Here is a 26753-nt window from a genome sequence, read left to right as displayed (position 1 = left end):
TGCTTTTTGAGGTCACAGCCGCCTTGACGTTCGACCACTAAATTCTAATAAATTCACCCCTGACTCCAACTGATCATTCGTATGATATTTGAAGAAATTTGTGGGACGAGCGTATGGATGGAGTTTTATGCCAGTGGGTGTCACCAGTGTGGAGGCAGGAAAAACACTTTGAATATCTAGATCGTGACTAGAGTAAAAATGCCATGGCAGATGTCCACAATTGTCATGAAGAGTAAAAAAAAAGTTCCCGATGACCAAGTGACCAATCACTTCAAAGCCTTCAAAGTCCCAAAGTTAGTGACAAGTGAGTGTTCAGCAGTAGTAATGTGGAGAGGGTTGAACTAGGGCTCATCAAACGCAGTCCCAGCCTCGTGGGAACACAGTTCTGCATATGAAGCAGAAATCCTGTCTCATGGGGATTTATTTTGCTCACACATACTGATTTTTGTGCTTGTATCACATGCATGTCCCTGGTTTATAGGTGCACTAATTAAATGCCATGGGGAGGATCCTTTGTTCGTTGTGTTTGGCTGAACAAGATAATCCTAAATGTGCGACTGCTTGAAGAAAAGTAAAGACAAAACAAGATTCCAGTTTGCTTTTCTAGCACATGCACATTTGGAGAGCTTGTAGTGCACACAGTCCACATGGCCACAGAGATCTGGTCCCAGGGGCTGCATGTGTGTGCCTTTGTGTGACAGAAAAATTGACCACTGCATAAAAAGTTACAGAGCAAAGATTGTGTTAGAGATGAAGGGGACACCGTGTTTGAAGGAACAAAGGCTTCTGCATGTTGGTTGGCAAAAGAGCCAGAACAAATAACAAGGAGAACAAATCAAACCATGAAAGCAACATGACTTACCCAGGCCATTCTCACAGTCTGTAAACTCCATGGAATGAACAGCTCGATCTACTCCATATGGACCCATTAGTGTCCTATTAGAGGGATGGAGGGATGGAGAAGTTGGAGAGGAGAGGGAGGGAGAGAGAAAAAGAGAAAAAAATTAAGTACAACACAAACTGATGAGAGCTAATAGACTAAGCCCTCTGGTTGTAAAGCTATTGTCCGACTGACGATTTAGTTTGTAGGAAAACATTACGTGTCAACATTTCAACATTTACAGGTTCATCTTTATTCATTTGAAGAACAGGTTTTCCATCAGTTTTAGCCCATGGCTCGGCCTTCCGCCTTCTACCTAGAGGCTTCAAGATCAGTTGTAAATGCAGCTATACCCATGGTAGCAATGGTTCTGCTGTAGAAACAGTGACAAACTAGTTGGTAGGTAGATATTTTTATTTCTTACATGATGGCATAAATGTTTTACAGAAAATAAGACCCTGTTCAGACATGGTAGAAACATCCACCACTTCAGCACAAAGTACAGGTCTGAATGCGTCCTGACATCTGATCAATAAGACATTCAAAATGTAATTTAGATTTAGCACAAAAAAGAGACACATTAAAGGAAAGACAAACATGATGGTGGATACTGAGCCTGTCTGCCTCACATTCAGGAGACTTGACAGAACGTTTCCATATGCCAGTCATGAAACACCTGAATAGAACTGCAGACACTTGTTTGTGCAAATCAGTGTCTTACATAGAAGAATATGCGAGGCCATCAAAACATTTTTCTCCTAGACTGAATACTGTTATCACATGAGTGTGCCATGTCAGCTACAAAAACATGCTGAGGATTTCTTTTTCTTTCTTTCTCTCTTTTTGTGTAGACAGCTGGCGTTAAAAATCTTGGGGTAAGGCATCCAACATTTTAGTTATAAATATATGTGGTCATTTAGTTTTGCACATATGTCAAACACAGACCAGTCAAACACATCCCCCTACTGTCGCAGCGTAACAGCAACAATCATGGACAGCGTTCATATTCCCTGGACTGATACTGGGAGTCTGTTTGTTGACACTCTCTGCCAAAAATATACACCTCTAGATGGAAGGTGAAACATTCAAAGCATGTCCCTGTTCCATGTACATTTTTAACATAAGAGCAACCCAGCCCTGAGCTCTGACTTATACTAAATATATTCAGTTTTGTGGTGGTGCAGCTGCTGTGTGTGTATGGGTGTGTTTTTGTGACATACAGTATATTACACTGTATGAGCAGCATATTGTTATATTTTCCTGTGTGCTTTATTTGGAACTAATGAAGTCTAATCCAAGAGTACAGTGATAAATCCTTCCCACCCCGATCTGTGCTGTTTTAGCTTCTGAGAACATGAATGTTATTTTACAGGGACCATTGGAACCATTTGTTTGAAGTGCACTGACAGGCACTGTCTGGCTCCTTACCCAGACAGAGGATCCAATCAGAAAACAGGGTTGTTTTGGAAAGCAATGACAATTAAATTGTTTTGTCATTTAGGTAAGAGGACTCGTTAAGACCTGGCTTGACGTCTTCGTCGTCGTGACCTCCTCTGCACAGAGTCTGAGCTGAGCTTTAATCTCCAGGCTGTTACACCGTGCATGCAAGAGGATTAAATGACGGAGGGCTGCCTTTGTATACACTGATCAGCCACAACATTAAAGCTACTAAATGGTTTTGATGTTGTGGCCTAATATTGACTATAATTATATATATTATACATACACATATATATATATATATATACATATATACACACACTTTAAAAACCTTAGCCTGGATGCATGTAATATGTCTTTGCAAGACGATGAATGAAAAAATAACCTTTCACAGATGCAAATTGTATTCAATGAATTAAATTAGATGGTGTAAAGATGATCAGATATTTAGATTTGAACAAATATACTGTAACATAGGACTGTAGTTATGGTGTGCAGGTGCAAAATGCCATGTACAGTGTGTTAGACTTTAAACTAAATGTGCTACAGGCAGTCAACAACAGTTAAATGAGCATAAATAAACAAATAATGAATGAATTTAAGGCTTTTTGACTTTACAGTTATTAGATGAGGTTGGCAGAACTGACTGTAGACTTATGTAACAGTACTGCTCAAGATCCAACATCTCTGATCTTGCCCAGTTTTCCTAATCTAACACTGGCTCAAGTAGCAATTAAAGAAAATCCATTTGCTTCTACTGAACACTGTTAAATATCATATAAACCAGAGAAGATGAAAAGGATAAACCAACACTTAGTTATATGTTGAACACTTGTATGTTGTGTTCATGTGGGGGATTCGGAACAATATCCTCCCAGCCATGACACTTACAGTTCCCTGTTTTCTTGCCACCTAAATGACATGGAGGGTTATCAATGTTTCATCTGCAGAGGGTTCACCAGTAACAACCTGACGCTTCTTCCTGTCCGTGAAACAAGGAGACTACACTACACACGCTATGATAGTGAATATGACTTGCACAGTTTGAGTATAACTCTCAAACTTTTTAAAACCTGTTGACTGTAAAAACGAAGTTATTTTGTTATTAAAGCTCCAGTGTGTAAGATTTAGGTGAAAGTGATCTATTGGCAGAAATGTAATGTAAAATAATCCTCATGATGTTTCCACTAGTTCATTTCATCTAAATTGTATGAATTGTAGTTTTCTTTACCCCAGAAAAGACCCTTTATATTTAAATACTTTATATTTACATGGAGGGGGTCCTCTCTACGGAGGCCACCATGTTTTTTACATTAGTCCAGACTGAACAAACTAAACACCTTTTGAGTTTTTATGACAACTGAAGCTACCACAGGTTCTTTTTCATGTTTGGAAGGAGAGGGTGAGGTGAGGGGTGTTCAGCTGCAACATGACACTTCAACACTAGATATCAATAAATTATACACACTGAACCTTTAAAGTCTATATGTCCCAGTGGTTCGACTTGTTCATGGGGAGATGATCCACTCACTGCCTTTATCTGGAGGATTTTTTGTAAACGCAAAGAGCAGCCAAGATTTCCTTAATTCTTTTTTAAACATTTCTCTTCGAGCTGGGCCTAAAAGTCTTATTTTACTTCCACTGTATTATTCAAAGCTTCCTCTCACACATTGAAAGTGTTTGTTACTATGAATCATTTCAGCAGGGCAGGTTAAAAATTATTTAGAAGTCTGAACTTTCACCCACGATAAAAATCATTCTGTGTTGATCTACTCCATGTGCTGTTTATAACAGCTGTATGACAGCTCCAACAAGTGAAGCCCAAACATCTTGATCGCCCTCTGATGGCTGGCAGCAGCATAGGTCATAAACTGCCTCCTCCCTGTTAGCAGATGGGACACAGACCAAACTAAAAGTTTAAAGTACATGCAAAAATAATGGTTGAAGCTATAAAAAAGAGCTGAGACATCATAATTGTCAACTGACACTGACTCCTGATTGGTAGAGCAGGTGTATAAAGAGAACCTCAATGTGGGACACAATCTGTGCAGACTCTGGCCCCAAATGATGTCACCAGCTCAAGATGGCAGCTCCCGTATCTCAGATGAGTTGGGTTCATGTTTGTAGGGGGAAAAATGATAACGTGTCCTCCATCTATATACACAAATAATTATTATACTATAGAATGTTTACACACTTTCTGGTTGTATATAATGCATTTACACACAACCAGTAATCTAGAATGCTTTAAAGACATGTAACCTCAGAAGGAGAGATGCTAGAGAGTGGTCCTAATGGTCCATTAAACAAAGAATCATTGGACTCTTGCTGTTATGATGATTTCTGATTGGTCAACATTACAACCCTTCATCTGAGGAAGTTCATCATCACACTAACTTTTCTGAAGGAGCTCTGAGACTAATCCAGGAAACACTTGAATGGTCGACTGTAACAAACAAATCCAACGCGTCAGAGCGCGCGCAGCACGAGCAGGCACAGATTGGGAGGTTTGTCCTCCACACACGCACACACACACACACACACACACACACACACACACACACACACACACACACACACACACACACACACACACACACACACACACACACACACACACACACACAGAGCATCTTCGTTTTCAATCACAACATAACTGCAGCACCACGTTGAGGCTCCTGCTCCTCTGATCGTGGCTAAACCTGACCGAACCTCCACCTAACCTGTCCGTGTCACCTGTTCCCCAACAACCCGAGGGGACCCCCCCCCCAGCCCCCAGCCCGCAGCCACCCTGAACACAGAGCACAAGTCACCCGAAGCTCGACCCGCCTCTCTCCCACAAACCCCTCTGCTCCGGCCCCCGCGCGCTGTTACCTGCTGATGATGACCGCTCCTCTATACATGACGGAGAACGTTGGCATTTTGACGCATGGAGCTTCTCCGCGGAGACGGTGGGTCTGTCGGAGCTCCCGCAGCCTTCAGCCGTCAGCTCTCAGCCACATGGTGGTGAGTGTGTGCAGCCTCTAATTCCTGCAGCAGCAGCAGCAGCAGACAGTCCGCTCCTCGCGTCTCCACCTTCAGCCGCACGTTTAATCTCTTACATAAGCACCGTGCCCGAAACATTCGAAAAGGCTCAGAAAGAGCGCCAGTGATTCCATGTGCACACACATCTGCACACATGTGCACACACATCTGCACACATGTGCACCAGCCTGTTGGACTACAAACATGTAGCTGTGGTCCGAACAAGAGCTCGTGCAAGCGCCTTTCAGACACTTTGGGACAAAAGTCATTATAGTGAGAACAAATTTCACAAAATACTGACTTGGTATCTCATGTACTTATTATCTGATCATTTAGTCATAAAGCCTGTAGCGCATACATTCAATTATACATTATCTTACATTTTTCAGATCATTTGGACTACTCATGTCTCAATTTCAATTTACTTTTTAATAATTTTGACTCACTATCATTATTTCGATTTCTGTTCTCATAACTTTGACGATTTTATCTCATAATTTCATAATTTGGACTATTTTACAATTTCAACCTCTAAAATTTTGATGTATCTCATTATTTTACTACTATACTATCTAATAATTCTGACTCACTTTCTCAGAATACTCACATTTACATGATCTTAGTTTCGTTTTTTTATCTCATGATTGTAACATTTTTTTCTTTCACTGACAAACTGGCTTCCATAAGAGCAGAAGTGGCAAAAGCTGATTTTTTTAGTAAGCTTCCATAACACATTCAGTTTACACCTTCATTGTAACTGATTATTATCTCTTTTTTGCCTAATTTACAGTGAACATGTGGAATATTCTGCTGACTTGTAAACATATAATGCACTGCAGGGATTTTAATAGTAGTTTTAATATCATCTTCTACAGTTTATAAATTACAACTCAAATTTATGAAGGTAAATGATATTTACACACAACAGAAAGAGGAGGGGTGAAATCTTTCTATGCCACTACTCTAACAACTGCTTGTTGAGCCACAGAGAAAGAGAGCAGGAGGGGCTTAGATGCATTTAAACACATGAATGCATAAGTGCCCCACTCTCCATTTAGAAACAGCAATTTAATCCTCAGTTGTCATCCATTAGAACTGTCATTTGTAGTTCAAGCCTGTGAGCATCTGTTTCATTGCTGCTGCTTCCGGCTGAGACTAACAAATAATGTGTCATTGTCAAACAATCTACGGATTATTTTTAAATGTAATGTTATCATCGGAACGATTTTTTAAAAGGTAGTAAAGTTCCCAAAGAGGTGAGGGACAGTGCTTTTTTTTATTTTGCAAAATAGGCTTGGTCTCTCCATCATGTTCCTCTTTTGATTTAGGGGAGTTCAGTCAAATTGGTGAAGTTATCATGATCCCATTAAATTCATCCACAAAACTACTTAAAAGCAGGTTCCCAACCTTGGGACTGATATCCCCCCCAGTTCATATCACAGCTCAACAGCAAACAAGTCACATCAACTAAAAACAGTCGAATAAGGTTTCTGTATTAGGACACTCAAGGTTTCAACTGGGAACAGATGAACATGTGTCTTTTTTAAAACAATGACAGCTGCAAATACATACAGTACAACACTTTTCACATGTATTCATCATTAATTCAGGTTTAATATGCTGGATGAAGAGTAGGTGTGATTTCAGTCATCTGAGGTGTTCTTTGGTTGACTAAATATCAGCTGCTGGTATTCACCTGTTACATGTTGTGGGACTGCCCAGCAACAACACAACAATCGGACGGACGTCACATGATTTTGTTTTCACATTTCAACTTTTCAGCAAATATTAAATAGTCAATCCAGTTTCCTTCCCACTGTGTAGTGATGCTCACCTGCCTTGAACCTGTTTACGTGTATAGTGTCATGTGATGGTCTAAATGCTGCTTCAGATGCTTTTCCCATCAGAGAAACAAACACACATGCTTAATCCAAAGTGTTAAAAACAAAAAATGTTGCTGAAAAAACAGAAAATGTCAAGCTTCAGTGCAAAAAGCAATTGCTACAATTTGGTACAAACACAAGTAAACAATATTTTTTACTGCCCAGCTTAGTTTATGTGAAAATATCCTAGAATACCAGCCTGCACCAGCTCAACATAGTCTAATAATCCCCTTCATGCTGGCACAGGAAACATCCATGAGTACATTTGGCCTATGTGACTGTGAAGCAGTTGAAAACATACCTGGCAAAACCTAGAGGCACTTTCAACCTTTGGAACATGTCTCTGTTTGTGTGGAGGAGCTTGAATGTCTGATTCTCCTTGTTAACAATGGCCCTGCATATTCCCTGTCATGATGCACAGCGACTGCCAAGCAGATATGAAGAGTGCCCATTGATAAAGAGATGATAAGCTTATGGCCGGAGGATAACACACACAAATCCATATGGCACAACGATGTGCTAAATATAGGTCTGAATAAGAGGGCTACTTAATTACTCCAAACACTAAGCACAGATTAAATCATATTTCTGGAACTGTGCACACACATTTGAGTGTATTATTACTATTTACATTTTTACATAGGCTGTACTTTTACACAGAGAAGGTGATGTGCTTTGTTTTCCAGAGCTAGAAGCTATCAGGCTGATTCGACTCTTACATTCAGTAAAACTAATTTACAACTTTAAATATGTCAATGAACAGCATATTGTCATTATGTTAATGAAACAGAATAATGCTGTTTCAGTTCATTGTGGAAGGGATCTGATAGGACTGTGGACTTTGCAGTTGGTTTTGTTTTCTGGAATAGAAATGAACCAAGGCAATGACCTAAAAGAAGATAGAAAGGTCTGTACAGCTGAGCGGAACAGCAGAGTTGGTGTAAGTTCATCCAAATCATGAGAGACAGCTTTTACATCACCCACTGTTACTTTAAACATTGTTAATACAAACTATTGAAAAGTGCACCAGGGGACAGTCCAGTGTACACTGGGCAGTACAATGTTGAAGATGTGCTGATACAGTGTGAAAGTACAAAATATACAGAAAGTCATTTCTTCAGGTGGAAAGATTTATGGCATGAAGTGATTGAGAAAAAAATGATATTTGATCTTCTTTTATAAATTTTAAATGACAGAGTCTACTATAAAACAGCCCTAATGAGTATGTGTAATGTAAAAAAGTGTGGGACACAGTGACCATCACACACACACCTTTCCTCTCTGGTTTCCAGAGGCAGCAGGAAGTTATTTTCCCTGAGCTTTTAGAAATATCTGAATACATCAATCTTGACTCAGATCTCCACCTCCTGAAACAACCTTGTTGGATCTCTCAAATGAAACGAGCCATTATTCACAGTTCTGCTGAAGCTGTTTTAATAATTTCCACCTACACACAAATGCTTAATCTGAAGCCAGGCCAAGCCTTCTGATGTTTACCCAGTTGTGGAGATTAGAAGACGCTGGAGGCGGTCCAGCCTCTTGCCTAACACCGAGATCTTGTACTGACTCCAGCGACAGGCTTTGAGAACCCAGACGTGAGCTTGGCTAACAAATTGTTATGACTGCTGTCGTCTCATTAGTAATGCATGGAGCACATGAACATGTACCACAACAAGGAAGTGGTTTGTGAAAACTGCATGGAAACCTGATATATGGGATGAAAGTCTGGGACTAGAGGAACAAAATGTCATCAGGGCCCATGACATCCTTTTCACCACCACTAGTGATTCCTGCCCACGCTCATCAAACATGAACTAGTCGTACATGTGTCTATGTAGAGTGACAGATTCTACAACATAATTTCATCGTCTTAGTAATGTAACAACTTCACACCAACCGTCCCTCCATGAAATAATAACACTAGCGCAGAATGAATAATAGAAGACAGGTAAGTCCCCCAGCAGCTCACTGACACATCCTGACATCTCTCCATATATCACAGACAGCCACAGGACCTCCTCCACTCTACTAAGCTGGTGCAGACACCACTGTTGTTTTTCATTCTAGCTACAAGTCCTTCGACAAAAACTGAATTTCTCCGGCGTTTCCTGAAATATTGTCCACTCTGGTGACCAGAGATACACCAGAGATACACCACTGATAAACCACAAATCACTGATGTGTGAAGTGACAATGCTCTGGTAAAGGTTTGTTTAGGTTTAGGCACAAACACATCTTGGTGAGGGAAATATAAAGGTTTGGGTTACAATATGTTTTCAAAAGGGAAATGAACAGTAGTTTCCTGTCAAGATCCACCCTCCTCCAGAACAAATAGACGCCCTAAAAAAAATCAATAAAAGGCAGCATTATGTTAATGAATCTCGAGGTGAATGACAATGAGACTGCCATTTAGCACGATTCCAACAGAAGGTGCAGTCGACTGAAGACCTCACTCCTGCTCAGCTCAAGTGACACGTTAACATGATTAGCGGTTGTGATGACAGAACCAGGGCCAGAAAGATTGCTGGTTCAAAGGCAGTCAGTGTAAAATGCCAAGAGATTATCTCTGTGTTCAAGGAATACAACATCAAGACACATTTTTCTACAAGGTATGATGCTACAAACATATCTGTGCAGAGAAGAGAAAAAGCACCAAATGTGTCTTTCAACTAAATCACCAGGCAGAATATTTACCATCCAATAACCGGGAACAATAGTCAGCTACGAGCTAGTTAAACACAGCAAGCCTTTCTCTGATGGTCGACTGTATGGCAGCGGTGACTAGCACACTGTGTCTAAAGCTCTCTACACTCGGTTTCTATCAGTCCTGGCAGGAGAGGGACCCATTCTGTGTGTGTGTGTGTGTGTGTTTGTCAAAAGGCATTGAAATGCTTGGGGAGAGCCACCTCAATTCATTTATTAAGCATTTGATTTGGGTGCCTTGTGTTTACTTTGATCAGGCACTGGATTACATAATATATGAAATCCTGTATTTTCTTCCTTTTTTTTTAAGTCTAATACCTAGAGAAGCTTAGCAGTTCTTCAAAGCATCTTGCAGAGAAGCTTTGAAGAACTGAAGGGTGCTTTAAACTCGAACCAAAAAGGCAGAGGGCTGCAGGGTGTTGCCATTTCAACTTTACTGTGAAGGTCGAGCGTTCTGTTTTTTGGTTTATGCTTTGGGCTGCCAGAGACTTAACATTTTTTATTCCTTCTTATTTCAAAGCTGATGGTACACAATGAGTGATTCAGCTGCACTGTTTTTTTTGGGCTGGCTGGGTGCAGAAGAACAAGATGAAAACATAACATTCACACTTGGTTTTAACATTTTAAAGTTGATATGATGAATTATGAATGAAAAGTTATTAACACATGCAGCAAACACAGAGTTATTATTATTTACTTTGAGTAGTGTTTGTTGACGACTCTTGTAGCTCTACTTTGGTCTGCCCCATCTCCTGGGAAACAAACAATTCTGTCTCTTTAGCTGCTAAATGCTTCACTGTGTTCTCCGGCTGCTCTCTGACTCAGTGTGCTGCTGAGCAGGTAATGTACATTTGATTTATAAGAGCTTTTTCCGTGAAAACACGTACAACACGCCAGCTGTGATTGCTAGAAATCAAAGTTATGTAGGATGTTGGGGCAGACAACCAAAACAATGAGCTAAAAGAAGCTGAAAAGCTGAGGGGAATGTAGATGTGTTAATAATTCTCTTTGACAACCATGATGAAGAGGTTGTTCCGACAAGGCTAAATGACTCATTGAGAGCTTTAACAGACACGTTAGTGTAGCGTGCAGCCACAAAGGACAGCAAATGAACAAAGGCAAATCATCTACCTATTAAAATGCAAGACTGAGAACATACAGAATATAGAGTGTGAAGTAATTCTAAACCTGAGTCTGTAGCCTCTTCAGACATGACATGTAACATCGATGCTGTTCAGGTGACTGTTGTCATTCAGACAGACCTCATTCTTCAAAGATTTACTAACACATCCGTATGGAGCCTAATGCTTGTTGAGTATTTGCCTGCTGGTGCACGAGAGGAAGATGTTTATTTTCAATACAATATGAAGATGTTGTGTTTGGACTCTCTTCACTGCTTTAAATGCTTTTGCTCACACACTATATCTAAAGCATTCAGCTGGATATTTGTGTGTTCATCTATCTATCAACCTTTTGTGCTCTGGTGTCACAGCAAAAGTTCAAATCATTCTCAGAGAATGATGTGTTGTGAGAAAAAGAACAATGTAAATAGACAATTGTAACTAGAGAGATTTCGTCTGTCATTATCCGAATGTTGAAACATTTCAAATGTCGACCACTGTGCGGGGCAGCAAATGCACTTTAAGCACCTACTCTGTGAATGACTTGCAGGCACGCACTTTGGATCTCATGGTGGAAGGATTATCTTCATCGCAGAAGACAATTACAATGCAAACATGTCCACATCATTAAAAAATTCACTTGAGTTCTGCTTGACAAACTTCCTAAATGTGCAGTGTCAGAGTGTCTTTGAGCAAAGCAACTACCTGAAAGGAAGAGAATCCTTGTATGACCATTCAAACGATTAACATGCAAACATACATTCACAGATTTATACCTAATACGAAGATGTGTCAAGAATATGTGTTTCCCACAGATGTGCGTGTGCTGTACATGTGATGGCACATGCACATTGTAGTACAACCCTGTGCTGACAGTCATTGTTCATTCACTCACGTTCCCCCGCACCACACACACTTTCACCTAAAACACACACACACACACACACACACACACAGATTTATTTTCTTCTTCTATCTGGCAGCCATGGCAACAACCATTTGCCTCAGAACTTTAATCACTAAATCTGCACAGTGGGTCATTATCAGATTAGGGGATTATCCAATCCACACTGAGAAATCAAACAGGCCCGCACTCAATCACACACACACACACACACACACACACACACACACACAGGCATGCATCTTCTGTGTTTGAGTCCCAGCTTGATTTCTCGCACGTGCACATGCGCCTGCATAATGCTGAGTGTGTGTGTGTGTGTGTGTGTTGGAAAGAAATCCAGAGAGAAGATAAAAACAACAGAGATGAGAGATCACAAGTGTTTCCAGTTACAAGGCTGCCCTCTATAGATGAGCAGACAAGCTGCAGCCTCAGTGAGCAGCAGATAAACACTGGAAGCTCTGTCCAGCTGTCCTGGACATTCAGAAAGTCTTCAGACCTCATCTCTTTCACATTATGTTGTAGCCCTATGCTCAAATTCACCTGTGCTGGAGCCAGAACGCTTCATATTTTTGATCAATAAGACAAAAGCTCTGTCTCAATGGTCTCAATTCAGGGACCACATTCTTCAAAAGCTGCATTTGAAGATCGATTGCATCCAAGGTGTGACTAAACTGTCACTAGGGGTGGAGTACAAAAACACAGACATCTTTTTATTTCTCACAGCATCAATGAGACGAGAGGTTTTTTTTTGTTGCAGATGAAACAGATCCTCTGGTTTTTGAACAAAGAATACAATGAACAAGAAAGTTGACTGAGAACTTTATTCAGCTGAAAATTTAAACTGTATTATTGTGACCATGTCAGAATGAAATTTAATTCATCAAATTGTCTTGGGAGATAAATAGCGAAAAACTTTTTCTTTTTCTATTTATTAATCAGCACATTAGAAATACAAAATATGGCACACATGAAATATAAGCGAAACCAACAGATATGCATGGTTTATATGGTTTTAATATTATATACTCACACAATCATATGTGTATATCTAATTACATATATTTTAAATTACAAGTTAAAAGGTGGATATTACTCCTGTATGTAACCTTTTGAGGTACAAAAAGAGGGTGTGGCTTTTAACACCTTACGTTGATGGATAAATACGGAGCAGAAAAGTGAAGCCTTCAGCCAATCAGAGCAGAGTTGTGACAGAGGCGTCCCCAAGCTGCTGCAGCTGTAGGAGAAAAACTGCGCGGTTTGACTGCAGCCAGCTCGATCCTGTGATGTTTTGAGGTCACGTGACCTGGTGACATTTTGCAGCGCTGGATGAAGTCGAACAAAATATTCTAACCAGCATGCATCACTTTAAGTCAACACTGTTACTGTTTCCTCCTCCTCTCTGAGCTGCTCTCACTTGAACTAATTAACACTCATCACTAGTTATGAGGACCTGGTCAGTACATGAAGTAACTCAGTGTTTGTTTGATTCCAGAGTTTATAAGGGCTCACTTAAACATCATCATGACTCATCAACATTTAGTACTCAGAACAACACGAGACGAGACGCATAGTTAGCACTGTTAAAGTGACCGGAGCAACACGCAGACATGACCCAACACCATCATAAGTAACCACACACGATCATAAGTTTGCCATCTAAATAGTCTGAATAAGAAACAGAGCAAATGAACCTGAACTCGTTTATTTTTATCTGCATGAAATGAACTAGTGTCAACTGGCTCAACACTTCTTGTCAGTCTCTGTTTACACCCTGAATCACTTTCGTGGACACGCTCATGGAATAGTCCATTGTAGTGAGGGGTAGGGGGGGAGGGGGTTTATGAGACACTAGTTACTCATGAATTATAGTAATAATTATAATTATTATACTATGCCGTTTTAGTGCATGGATTTTTAGAATTAAATGTTAAATTAACTATAAGCATTAACCACCATTAAGCATAAGTTTATAAGGTGTTTTACGGGGCCCCTGGTAGTTCGGGACCCAAGGCAATTGCAGGGCTACCGGGCTCTGCCTGGTAGGACATACTGCAGACGTGACAGTATGTGAGTGGTCAATGGCATGACTGCATGGTGGGGTAAACTGTAAGCTGTTGCTGTGATGAATTAAACTGGAGGTCAGCCGGTGCTGAATATCTGCTTAAAAAAAGTGTGAGGGGTTTAATCTTAATGCTCCCCAGCCTTAACGTCACCACCCGGGTGTTGTGACTGAAAACAACAACATATTTCCAACTCACCTTCAGCTTGTGCTGCAAGATGTATAAGCCTTCTAACCCATGATTTCATCCATTTATTTTTTTCTTTTGTATTTTGCTGCAAAACAGGTCCTCCTCCATGTTGGTTTTTCTTCGGAGTTTTCCACACTACAGTTCAGAAGGTGGCGGTAATTCACCTAAAACTTGTTTGACAGCCGCCAGAAATAAACTGAAGGAGAAGAAGGAAAATCTTCTGTGAGATTCCAAGTCTTTGGAAAAAAGTGTGTGGTTTTGAATGCGGGCCAAATTGTCTAGTCTATGGTCTCCCACGTTTTTAAAATCAGTGGAGTTGAAAATCCTCTATGTGAAGTGTGAGGTTGTTTAGATAAACTGTGTGCAAAATATGTGTTCCTCATGACAGATAGACAGACTGTAGAATGCTTGTAGTAGGTAAATAATATTTAGCACATTTTAATCAAACTTCATAAATCAACTAGACCTCTGAGATATATTTTGTTGACTTGTGTTATCCAAAATGTTTCGAACAATGTTGAAACCCAGATAAATCACCAATTTTATAGAGAACAGTTTTTGTTTTGGTCACCTTTTTGATTGGGTCATATCCGCTTTATCCATTGTCTGTCTCCGGCGAGCAGTGTGTTTTTCCTTTCTCATACATTGTTGACCAGTCAGATGTTTTCCACTGTTTGCTCTGGTCGCTCTTAACTAATCACGATTAGTTCAGGGCACAGTTTTTTTTCTATCATGATGATGTACACTCATGTAACTGTGATCTTGACAAACAGAATAATTAAGCCTGTGGCAAAAAATTAGATCAAAAATATTAAAGGTTTCTTTAAAGTCTCTTTTAACTTTTATAACGCATCACTATTTTGTTGCTATACAGCTGATTAAATGAGGTTTACTTGAAATTACTTAACCAGTGTTTTTCCAGCCTTTCTTCATTTCTTCAGTAGATTAATTTTTTTTTATGGTTTTAATATTCTGGCTTTTGATGTAAATAATCAGATGACAACATTATATTAACATTAGGACTTTGATTCCATGTACTTTTTAACATTAAAGAAGGAACCAACTTATATCCACTCAGTCTCCAAGCTGAGAGGGCTATTATTTGTCAATGATGTGAGAGTTCAACAAAAACATTCAGGTGATGAAGAAAAGATGATAACCAACACCGTAGTTCTTCTGGAGCTAAAAGGTTCATCTTCTGATGGACGGGGTTAGAAAAATAGTTTTCCTCCAAAAGGATGTTTAGAAAAAAGTTTAACATTGAAAAAGTCAAACAGCAAGCTGGACACAGAGGAAAAGAGGAGGTAACATGCATTAGATTGTATCTGCTCTATTTAATTTCCTGTGAGTACCTGCACATTTTTTAAACGGACACGTAAGCGGATCAGTGGGAGAAGCAATGTGATAAACATGGAAGCGACAGCCTCAAGAGCTTTGTTGATGTTTAATGCAAGACAGCACATGGAGATAGACATGAATGTATAGCAGCCTATGTACGTTTAAGCAAGGTGGACACAATCATCATGTGACCAGATGATGCCACCTTTATTCCTACAGCTCCAGGATTTAAGCCAGTAGCAGAAATGCAGCGTTATTATCGCAGCATATTTGTTCATCACCACGTGATAAGTGATGGGATTCTGAAATTTCCTTTATGTCTTTTTTCTCACCAAACCAGTTACATAAGTGATAAATGTTTAAAGGTACAGTGTGTAGAATTTAGTGATATCTAGTGTTGAAGTGTCATGTTGCAGCTGGACACCCCTCACCTCACCCTCTCCTTCCAAACATGAAAAAGAACCTGTGGTAGCTTCAGTTGTCATAAAAACTCAAAAGGTGTTTAGTTTGTTCAGTCTGGACTAATGTAAAAAACATGGTGGCCTCTGTAGAGAGGACCTCCTCCATGTAAATATAAAGTATTTAAATATAAAAGGTCTTTTCTGGGGTAAAGAAAACTACAATTCATACAATTTAGATGAAATGAACTAGTGAAAATATCATGAGGATTATTCTACATTAAATTTCTGCCAATAGTTCCCTTTCACCTAAATCTTACACACTGGACCTTTAAATAATTCCCTCTTTTTCAGAGTCAAACATGAAGACTTCGGCCATCGTTGTTATAAGCATGCCCTGCTAAGTGCTGTTTAATAACACCTGATAATTATTTGATGAGGCAGCAGACATGGTGAAAATGATGATTGATATTCAATCCATCCATCCATTTCCTATACTCCTTATTTTTGAAGGACCACAGAGTCAATGGAGTCAATCCCAGCTGACATTGGGGAAGAGGCTGGGTAGACCCTCTGTATAACGTATTGCAGGGCCAACATCCTATTGTATATTATTCAGACAGGAAGTGACGTATTAACTCCACTGCTTAGATCACGTGATTTTGTTAACAACACACAGACAATGGTGTCGGCTCTTGACTTTTTTGTCTGTGTTTTTTATGTTTGTGTCACCCCTTATCACTGGGAGATGTTGCTTTTGCTGTGTTCTCACATCTGATTCTTTATTCAAGGAGCACAGGCAGATAAAGTCAGCGGAAACTGCGAAGCCTCTCACTCTGACATTTGGATTCACACATGCACCTCTTCTGGAGAAAATACGGAGAATCGGCAAAGTTCAGTGCATGTCTGAAGCAGCTTTACCTACAAACAACCATTCACACTGTCATAATCCCAAGAGTCCCGGAAAAAAAACCCACGCAGAGACAGGGAGAACATGCAAACTCTATACAGAAAGTTGCTGTGAATCCAGTTTTTTCTTTCTGAAGGGTAACACTGATTAAAGTTAAAGTCTCAACATCAGGGGATTTTACAAAATATTGAACCCTGCGAGCACTGTGTTGGAAAGATGTATTTTTTCAGGACTTCTATCTTGAATGATAATTCCCAGTTTTTGGAAATAGGTGATAATTATAAAGGAACTAGAACAGGTAAAACAGAAATTACCACATCCTACGGAGGAAATGGTCACTGTAATTCATGAGCCAGGACCACCATAAGCACGTAATTAGCCTTCAGTTGCATTAAAGGCACTGAGCCAATCTCAGCTAATTACAGCTGTTAGGGCACACACCAGCAGCCCACAAACATCCTCTCACTTGTAACGAAGAAACAGAAAAGTGTCTGACACCTCTGACACTCCTAAACAGACACAGCAGAAACATCAATAGTTTGAGACGGAGAGGAGAAAAAATCAGCAACTACCAAACTTCCCTGGAACCAGTCAGCACTGTGCTTCAGGATGTGGAGAGAAAATCAAACCCAATGAAGTCATTTCCAGCAAATCGATCATCACCAGAGGGAATGGGGACAAGGGTGGTCGATAAGGGGTAAATTGAAATCCCATTACTGATCATTGATTTTACCTGACAAGGAAGAATGGAGCTGAGTCTCAGAGTGTCTGTTAAATCTAAGAGACAACCACAGGAGATTATAATTAGGAGTTGAGAGGGTTACAGGCCAGAGCTGAGGTGCATCGTAAAACATTTCCCCCCAGCAGTCTGGATTTCCAAACAGACCGCGGAACAAAAGGCAGCCATGCTCAAGTCAGCTGGTGAGAAAATATTTAAGGGGGCCTTACGAGTGCATATTTTCCCAGTATGTTGTGGAGACTGATATATTAGGAGCCCTTTCTCACATAGACTCAGACAACTCCGCTGTCACAAGGACAGATTCAGGAAGTCATTCCTGCCATCTGCCATCAGGTTTAATAATAACTCCCTGTAACAATTGTAACAACTGACTTTTTAACTCAACTACATTAGTTTCCTATTCCATCTGCATTGTAAATTTAATTTATTCGCTGCTATTCTAATGACTGGTATTCAGTATCAGTAGATGTTATTCTTGCAGACTGTATATAGTAGCTAGTCTCTTATGCACATCACTGTACAACTTCTACTCTTGCACTGTCTTATGTTTTTATGTTCTTATGATTCTTGATTACTGAAACAGTCAACCAGTCTCCTTTGTTTTAACTTTTAACTTTGCCTCAATTTAGCTCTGTCTGAACAACTCTTGCTCTTCTATGTAAAAAAAAAAAAAAAAAATATATATATATAGAAGAATTGTACTTATTGCACATGTCTGTACTGCTGGAACACAAGAATTTCCCTTTGGGGATGAATAAAGTATGTCTATCTATGTGTTCTCAATTATGACTTGTTCCCCTGTTTAGTGAAACAACTGATCAATTAGAGCTTTGTAGGTGCAATTAAAACTTCTATAGGTAGCTAGCTATCTGGCTATATTTCCGTAAAACATTATAGTGAAATAGGACCTGAGTTATTACAACAAGTCTAAGTGAATAACTCTTAAATCAACATATCCCTTTGATCGTCATGAAAATGACCTTCGCTTGTTCATCAGGACACAAGTGTGATCATCAGACTCACAGTGCATGTCAGAAAGAATCAAGCATTGCAGTCAAAGACTTTGGACTCTGAGACAGCCCTGTATTGAAGCAAATATCTGAGGAAACATGAAAAAATGATAAATTATTGAAGACTCCCAAGGTTGGAATCCATCATTGTGGCTTGAAACCAAAATCTAGCAGGACTGGCCTTTGACAGGAAGGTGATAAAGAATCCACCATATACGCATCTTTTCCACAGCACTGATGAATAAGTACCACAGACTGTCATCTTCAGTCACTCACACAAGCTTGATTTTATTTTTATATTAAAACAATGAGCTTTTCTTCTGTGACAGTCATGTGTGGCAAGAAGAAAATCTGATACGTTCTTAAAGAATACCTGACTGAACATGACTTGAGACTGAGGCTACCCTACAGTAAGATAATGACCTGAAGAAACCAACAAACCAAGACTACTGCAGAGTCAACAGGACAAGACTCTTGAGTGGCCCAATCAAAGCTCAGACCAGTTCTACGTTAAATATCTGTGAAGAGACCTAAAGACATCACATTCACAGACACTTCCAATTCAAGCTGATGGAGCTTGAGAGGATCTGCCAGGAGGAATGGGATAAACTGCCTAAATCTAGGTGCGTCAAGGTTGGAGAGACTTACCCAAGAAGACGAAGTGTACCTGCTCCCAAAGGAGCTTCTACAAATTACTCATGTAAGTATCTCTCTTGATTTTTTACATTTGCAAAAACATTCCCTTCAGTATTTACTTTGTCATTATAATTTATTAAGTATAGTGTCAATGTCCAAAAACGCAAGGTTCTACATTATTTTTGAAGCCAAATAAAATTGAACGCGTGAAAAGGAAACAGAAAATTCCTCTACAGATTTGGGTGAATCTACTCAAGAGATAAGACCATTCCATACAACAGACGTTTATAAAACGATAGTGCTGATCCCTTACATCATATTAGTCTATTGGTTGAAGCATCACATTTCTAGCAGCAAGGATTATGCAGTCAAATACAGAGACATCCCTAAAGGAAGAAAAGCACTCCCAAGGACACCACTTAAAAATAGTTTCAACCTTTCCACAGGGTGACCGAAGGCACCCAACCGAGCGGCTTTAGAACAGGATTCCGGATGTCACCGAGTGGCCCCAGCCAAAGCCCAGACTTCAACCCCTCTGACAATCTGGAGTGACCTAAAGATAAAAGTTCATCACTGATCCTAATCCAGTCTGACTGAGGATAAAGAGGATCAGAATTGAAGAGACCGTGTTTCCAGGTGTGCACAACAGGGGGAGGTCACAAGGTGTAATGGTTTACATCTTCAATGATACACTGTCTGTTAGATTAATACAAATTGCAGATTGTAAACATATCTCTCTGGCATCATAGGTTAACGTTTGCCTCAGTATCCACAGTGGATTAAGGTCATTCATACATTTGTGCTGCTCTATTAAAGGGGAGGGTAAGTAATTTGTTTCTGAGACAATCTTTATGTTATTTGTTGAAATCCTCTTCATGCCCTTGTAGCCATTAATAAATACAAAATCTGTGTGTGGCTCTCGTTGGACCTGTAATAAACACGACTGCCAGCATACCTGATTGTAATAACCAGCTTGCCTGCCGACATGCACCCTGCACGTGCTCTCACAGCAGATGACAGGAGTCTTCAGCTCGGGAGATGTGAACCACTGTTAGCAAGCGAGGCGCAGAAAAGTCAGCGTTAATTGTCAGTCAGTGCTTTGGAGGTACAGCTTTGATGAGAGGGCCGATCGAAGGGGTTGAAAGTATCGCCTGCTCGTTCTAGCTTTCTAGGATTACCAACCCTAGCTTTAAAGGCATCGTTCACCGAAAAATGAGACTACAATGCTAATGGAGGGGTGGGTGAAGTGTTTGAGTCCACTAAGTCTCAGGTATAAACAGCGTTGCAGCCGAATCCGATACAATTGAAGTAACCAGCGACCTATGCTTTAAAACGACAGAAAAAACATAACATGCCTCCATACTGCTTGTGTGGTGTCACCCAAGTGTCCGCAAGCCCCGACATTTATATTCAACTCAAAACGGGATCATTTACACTGTGTTTTAAGCCTAAAGGTCCACTGGAAGTTGCTTAGCTATACATTCATGATTTCCTTTCGCACATGAGACACCGTAGCAGGAGATTCTTTGGTCAACCGCGTTCACAACCACACAGAAATCTCTGCATCGTCTTTGTCAGTGTCTTCTGAGACATTTGTATTCTTTTTGTCTTTTTATGTTTCTTCATTAATCCTGTGTTAGAAACGTCAACGACACATCTGTAGGCTCTCATTGGGACATTTGTGTTCTCGCATACAGCCCCTCTGGAGAATGTCCGGAGTTTAGTGCACGTCTGAAAGCAGCTTAAGTGTGTGCTCACAGGAAACGCAGGAAACAGTTAAGAGCCTGTGACGTTTTGGAGGAACAGAATAAGGAGAAGAAGATGATGCATGAAAATTCACCTGAACAAGACAAAACTGGTTAAATTCCCCGTATTTCGTAAAGACTTTCCTAAGCCTCCGGGACTCCCATACTGTCAGTAAGACCGCCCCGAATTGGATAAGGTAGAGAGAGAACATTTTCAAAATAAAATGATAAGTTTTACACCATATTATTAGATTTATTAAGAACCTTAATACTGACCTTGACTTAACAGGAGGGGAACAAAAGACATGCTGTTTGATCATCATAACAGTGTCCCACATAAGGAGGTAAGAGATGCTAAGGCTACGTGACTTAACAAGAGCACATTGTTTTCCTCTGTCACAGTAGAACTAAAGTGATGTTTGCTGCCACCAGGGGCCTGAATTCCACAGGACAGGAGTGGAGTAAATAACCTGTCAGAGTGCATCCAGTCACACTTGCCCAAACTGTCACAGCCTGTGGTCAGTTTCACAGGAAAACCGAGTCAAGGACACCACGAACATAAAGCAATGTGCTACCTGAGTGTTTGGAGAAAGAATGATAGTATGTTTTTCCACTATCTTCCAGAAAACCAATGGTTTCCATTTGTTATGGAACACTTCCAATTAAAAGTCAACTTGAGGAACTCTAAATCCATGAACGTAAACCAACTAGGAATTTACTTTAAGTGCTATAAAAGTTACAGCATAGTAAGACGGTGTGGACAAGGGTTGAATTTAAGAATTACTTTCACAATTCATTGATTTTTTTCCCCTTAAATAACTCAATAAACCCTTTAAACTACTAAGTAGTGAAATCTTCCAATTACAAGTTCCTGGAATTCAATTTGATGTCCCCAAATGTCTTGTTCTTTCTGACTAAAAGTCCCAAACCCAGAAATATACAGTTAACTGTGATACAGAAATATTCACATCGAGAAGCTGGAATCTGCTCATCACTAAATTTAAATCACTTTATCAATTACTTTATTCAGAACAACGATCAGTATTGCTGTCAAATATCATATAACCAATTGACAATCTTTTCAGCTCTGATATCCAACCAAAATCAATTTTATGTTTATGGACAAAAGAACCAGACAAGTAAATAACAATAGTGAGACAAAATCATTCCTGACATTCCTAATCAATGTCACAGTGATGCAATAATAAACATTATATAGAATCCTGTGTAACCATAACCTGCTCATTGATTTCTAACCCCCCCCATGATCTAATATACCTAGAGATACTAAAGGAAACATACTACACTATAACCAGTATGGAGAAATATAGATCATCACATGGCATATGATCATATAATTAATAATAAATTAAGATTAAGAATTTTTGCAGATAATTATTGTTCAGGACTGGGATTTGGTGTCAAAAGAAAAAGCAAAAGCGCCTGTGTGGCACATTTCATATGAACCCTAATGCCAGAAGGGAACCTGATAATACCAATGAGGATATATTACATTAAATTACATTATCATAGAATATTTTGTGTGATGAAGGAGGCAGCAGCTCGAGGAAACATTTCTAATCTAATAAAGCAGTGTAACATTAAAGTAGAAGTGAGTGCTGGACAGATTTTCTAAAATATCTGGTGTAATGAAGTACTTCCACCAATGTTGTCAACCAGTAACCAGGTCTTAAGGAAATAGGATGTCCAACATGTGTTCTTGGCTAGTTGGTCATATATGATGTATATCATACATGATATGATGCATTTTTCTAAGTTGTGTTCTTTCTATCACTTCCAGCACTGCATCCCTCTGTCTCTTTATCCATTTCAGAACATTCCACATTTCAAGGAGGCAACGGAAGCCTCTCACCCTGTATTTATTTTGCTCAGTCGGAAATGTGGTGATACATGGTGGCCCACATAAGGATGATGGCTGTGTTGTATCTGGGACCTGGATTCTCTCCCTGAAAGATTTATAGGTGTGTGGCTGACATCTCATTCATAGTTTGTTCCCTCTCTTTTTTCAGAAGATACAATGATCCTGGCAGCAGAGAAGAGGGGGGGGGGGGGGAGGCTGCTTGTCTGCACCGCGTTGCAGGACACTGACAGTTACATAGGTCAGCTTTTATGGACTGCTGCTCTTAGCCCATTAGCAATGCAACAACAACCCTATCGTTACTGCACACTGTAGTCCCTCCTTCCATCGTGTTATAGCATATTTGAACTTAATTAAAAGGTCAAAAGTGGCCTGGTGGTTTGGTCAAGCCAAGCATCAAGTACCATAAGCAAAATGTGAAATAGAAGTGGAAGAGACAGAGACAGAAAAAGAACAGTGCTCGCAATGGTGCACCATCTGTCCCACTACCTTAACATCCTGTTTGATCTGCAGACGCACTGTGAGATTCATGCTCCATGAATCACTGGTTAAACATAATAGGATGAATAATGAAACAAGAACCAAATGAAGTTAAATAAACGACATGTTGCAGCTGTGATGCCCGTCAACATTTAGACGTGTCAAGCCAGGAGTCACTACATTATTACATGAGTACTAGTTGGTACTGGTTAGTGGATGATGTGTCGTCATTTCTACAAATCTTAAACACACACACAGCAGCTGGAAAACCTCAACTGAAATGACATCAATAATCTGCTGAATTGCTGCAAGCACATTACTGTGCACCAGGGACGCAGTGGTTATAAAGAGGGTATTATTACAACTGTCTTTTATGGCCTCATATATTCAGACCACTTTGATACTAAGGGTGCTGTCAAACCAAACCAGTGACCACGGTCATATTGATGACATCCATACTAGAATGTAGACCAGTCACAGGACTGGATAACAGTAGATTTGTTGAGCTTGAACTCAAATTGAACTGCTGATCTGTAAATCAGTGGTAATCATTTGGACACCACGGTCAGACTTATATTGGAGTCAGGAAACCCCAGACCCCTGACAGTGAACCTGTTCTGTAATGATGAATTATGACGGCAAAAATATATGTATATAAAAAAAACACATTTATATAAATAATGGTCTCTTCAGTATCAACAGCCAATCAATGAATCAATCATATGGTTCACATTACATTGTCAAAAATTCTGGAATAAGCCAAGCTGACAATGATTTCCAAGCCAACCAGTCACTTCTTACGCACCATTTGCAAATCCCTAACTTATTAAAGTTCTACTCAAAAACAAAAGAAAGTCTTAACCACCCTCTCACTCAGGAACTTCATGTAAACTCATAAAAAAAGTCAGATTTCCGATGACTTCGACGAACCGAGATCTCTCCAGTCAGCGCCCCTTTCTCAGAAGATTGTTCAGCATCGCTCCAAACCTCTGCTCCCTGCGTGTCCCTGTGTCACACCTACCTGTTTTTAATGGTGGGGTTCATTCTGAGAGGAAACAGTCCCAGGTCTACGTCTCTGCAGTCAGGATTGAACTCTAGGGCTCCCGAGACGTAAATCAGAAAGTAGTCCCAGAGCTCTGGTAGCTTCTGGGAGGAGAGAATCATGAGGGAAACTTTAAGGGTGGTGCTGTTTGTGTGAGAGACGGCTGGGGGAAAAAGATGGGGAGAACCACCTCAGCTCGCCTTTAAGTGGTCCCCTCTGACCGGGCCTCAACAGTCCACTCAGCACCTACATTCAGCTGACTGACTCCTCCCCTCTGGACATACAACACAAGCACTAAATGAAAGTGTCCCCTTCAAACTGCCTACACCCCACTGCATCGATTACAGCTGATCCTTTGTGATCCATTGTTATCTGCAGGAGTCACTGTGTTCTCCGCAACCAGAAGCAATTAGCATGGCAGTTGATTAGCAGATGCTAATTGTATATCCACTCTCTGGCATTTCAGATCATCCTGTGTGATGTGATGAAGATAATAATAATAATTCTTATTATTATACATCTGTCATTTTCACTGTTTAATTACCTTATTTTGTCAATGTGATTAAAAAATGCCACTTAATCCAACGGTGTACGTTCACCTTAGTGTGCAGACGATGTAGTGTTCTCATGACTTTATATAATGTGCAGGGTTTTACATTTCCTTTCTGCAAGAGATATTTGAAGACGTTCTTGCAGTGTCATTTTATCTTTCACTATTTCTTTTTAATCAGGCAAATAAAAACAACATGAGAGCACATTCTACAGTGTTTCTGTGAGCCAGTAGCAGAAAGAATCCACAATTAAATGAACTGTAACTCAAACACACACACACACACACACACACACACACACACACACACACACACACACACACACACACTTACATCCTCCATCAGATGGAAGGAAATTACGCTTGAAGAAGGAAGAACACATGAACATCACGTCAGTCGTGTCAGTGATGATTCCCTCTCACTGATCTCTGATGCAGGAACTTTTCACGTACCAGTAGATGAGCGACAGTCCGTCGAAACGCTCGAGCTCCCTCCCCCGCTGTTTGAGCAGAGACATGTTATCCAGATGTGTTCCAGGTGTTCGGACTCTGCTGCTGCTCGACACTTTCCACACAACCGGATTGTAAGTGGCCGCGTCCCAGAAGCGCCCCGCGCACAGAGGCTGACTCCGCGGATGTGTCAGGGCTCATCCCCGCTCACATCACCGAGACGGACCGTGCGTGCTCCGCGGCACCAGGTCGCTCTGCCTGCCCCGGTGCTGCTCCGGCCGACACGTGGGTCTGTTTACTGCTGACCGACTTTAAAACGTCCATCTGTTGATACGTGTCCGTGTCGTCCCTCCACCCACGGCTCTGTGTGCGTGCGTGCGTGCGTGCGTGTGTGTGTGTGTGTGTGCTCGCTCTGTGTCAGGAGAGGTGAAGCTGAGATCACCATGCAGCTCTGTCCTCCATCAGTGACGCTGTAGTCAAGGTCCAAGCAGAGAAAAACACAAGAGGACTGTACGTGGACACAGTCACAATTCAGAGTTTACATTCTGAGTATAAATCCTGACTTTACAGCCTGATTCAATTTTTTGAATTCTTATCAAATTCTGAGACTGAATTTGAAAGTGTTCCAGTGGTTTTTCCTAATTACTGTAAATTTAAATCCAGCTCATTCCTGGATCAGTGTGGCTGCATTCATGGGTCCAATCAGGAAAAACCAGTAGAATATTTATTTCTGAGAGGAAATCCAGAATCCTAACCTAAATCTCAGAATTCAATTTTTTTTCTCCCAAAAAATTATGAAAGGTGCAGTGTGTAGAATTTATTGATATCTAGTGTTGAAGTGTCATGTTGCAGCTGAACACCCCTCACCTCACCCTCTCCTTCCAAACATGAAAAAGAACCTGTGGTAGCTTCAGTTGTCATAAAAACTCAAAAGGTGTTTAGTTTGTTCAGTCTGGACTAATGTAAAAAACATGGCGGCCTCTGTAGAGAGGACCTCCTCCATGTAAATATAAAGTATTTAAATATAAAGGGTCTTTTCTGGGGTAAAGAAAACTACAATTCATACAATTTAGATGAAATGAACTAGTGAAAACATCATGAGGATTATTCTACATGAAATTTCTGACAATAGTTCCCTTTCATCTAAATCTTACACACTGGACCTTTAAATGTTACAATTTCAAGTTGGAAATCAGTATTTTATCCCAAATCTATGAACTCTGAGGATAACAAATCATTAAAACTCGTTATTGAGCCCATTCAGTCTTTTTTCCAAATCCAAATCCCAATATATTAAGTTTTATACTTTAGGGTCAAATATATTTATGTTATTTATTTTATTAGGCGTTCTGTTTTCTTTATTTATAGGTTT

The 26753-nt window shown here is 40.2% G+C and overlaps 1 protein-coding gene across 3 annotated transcripts in view; it reads right to left on the bottom strand.

Annotated features, from left to right (window-relative positions):
* LOC109640376 (syntaxin-binding protein 4) overlaps window positions 1-25742 on the bottom strand; it is a 64546-nt gene extending 38804 nt beyond the window's left edge. The window contains exons 1-2 of one of the 3 annotated variants that reach the window (XM_020104344.2): window positions 25385-25742; window positions 863-936 (exon numbers count right to left, since the gene is read on the bottom strand). In XM_020104344.2, the coding sequence (XP_019959903.1) occupies window positions 863-936; window positions 25385-25449 (139 nt within the window). In that variant the 5' untranslated portion in view covers window positions 25450-25742. Of the gene's footprint in view, window positions 1-862; window positions 937-5194; window positions 5416-7528; window positions 7677-25384 lie in introns of those variants that run through there. The other 2 variants (XM_069525080.1, XM_020104346.2) reach the window with 2 other exon arrangements.
* Between the last annotated feature and the right edge of the window lie 1011 nt (window positions 25743-26753).

The sequence above is a fragment of the Paralichthys olivaceus genome, chromosome 5, assembly GCF_024713975.1.
Source record: "Paralichthys olivaceus isolate ysfri-2021 chromosome 5, ASM2471397v2, whole genome shotgun sequence".
Taxonomy (NCBI): Eukaryota; Metazoa; Chordata; class Actinopteri; order Pleuronectiformes; family Paralichthyidae; genus Paralichthys; species Paralichthys olivaceus.
Note: the sequence above shows the minus strand (reverse complement) of the source record. Positions and strands in the feature narration are given on the sequence as shown.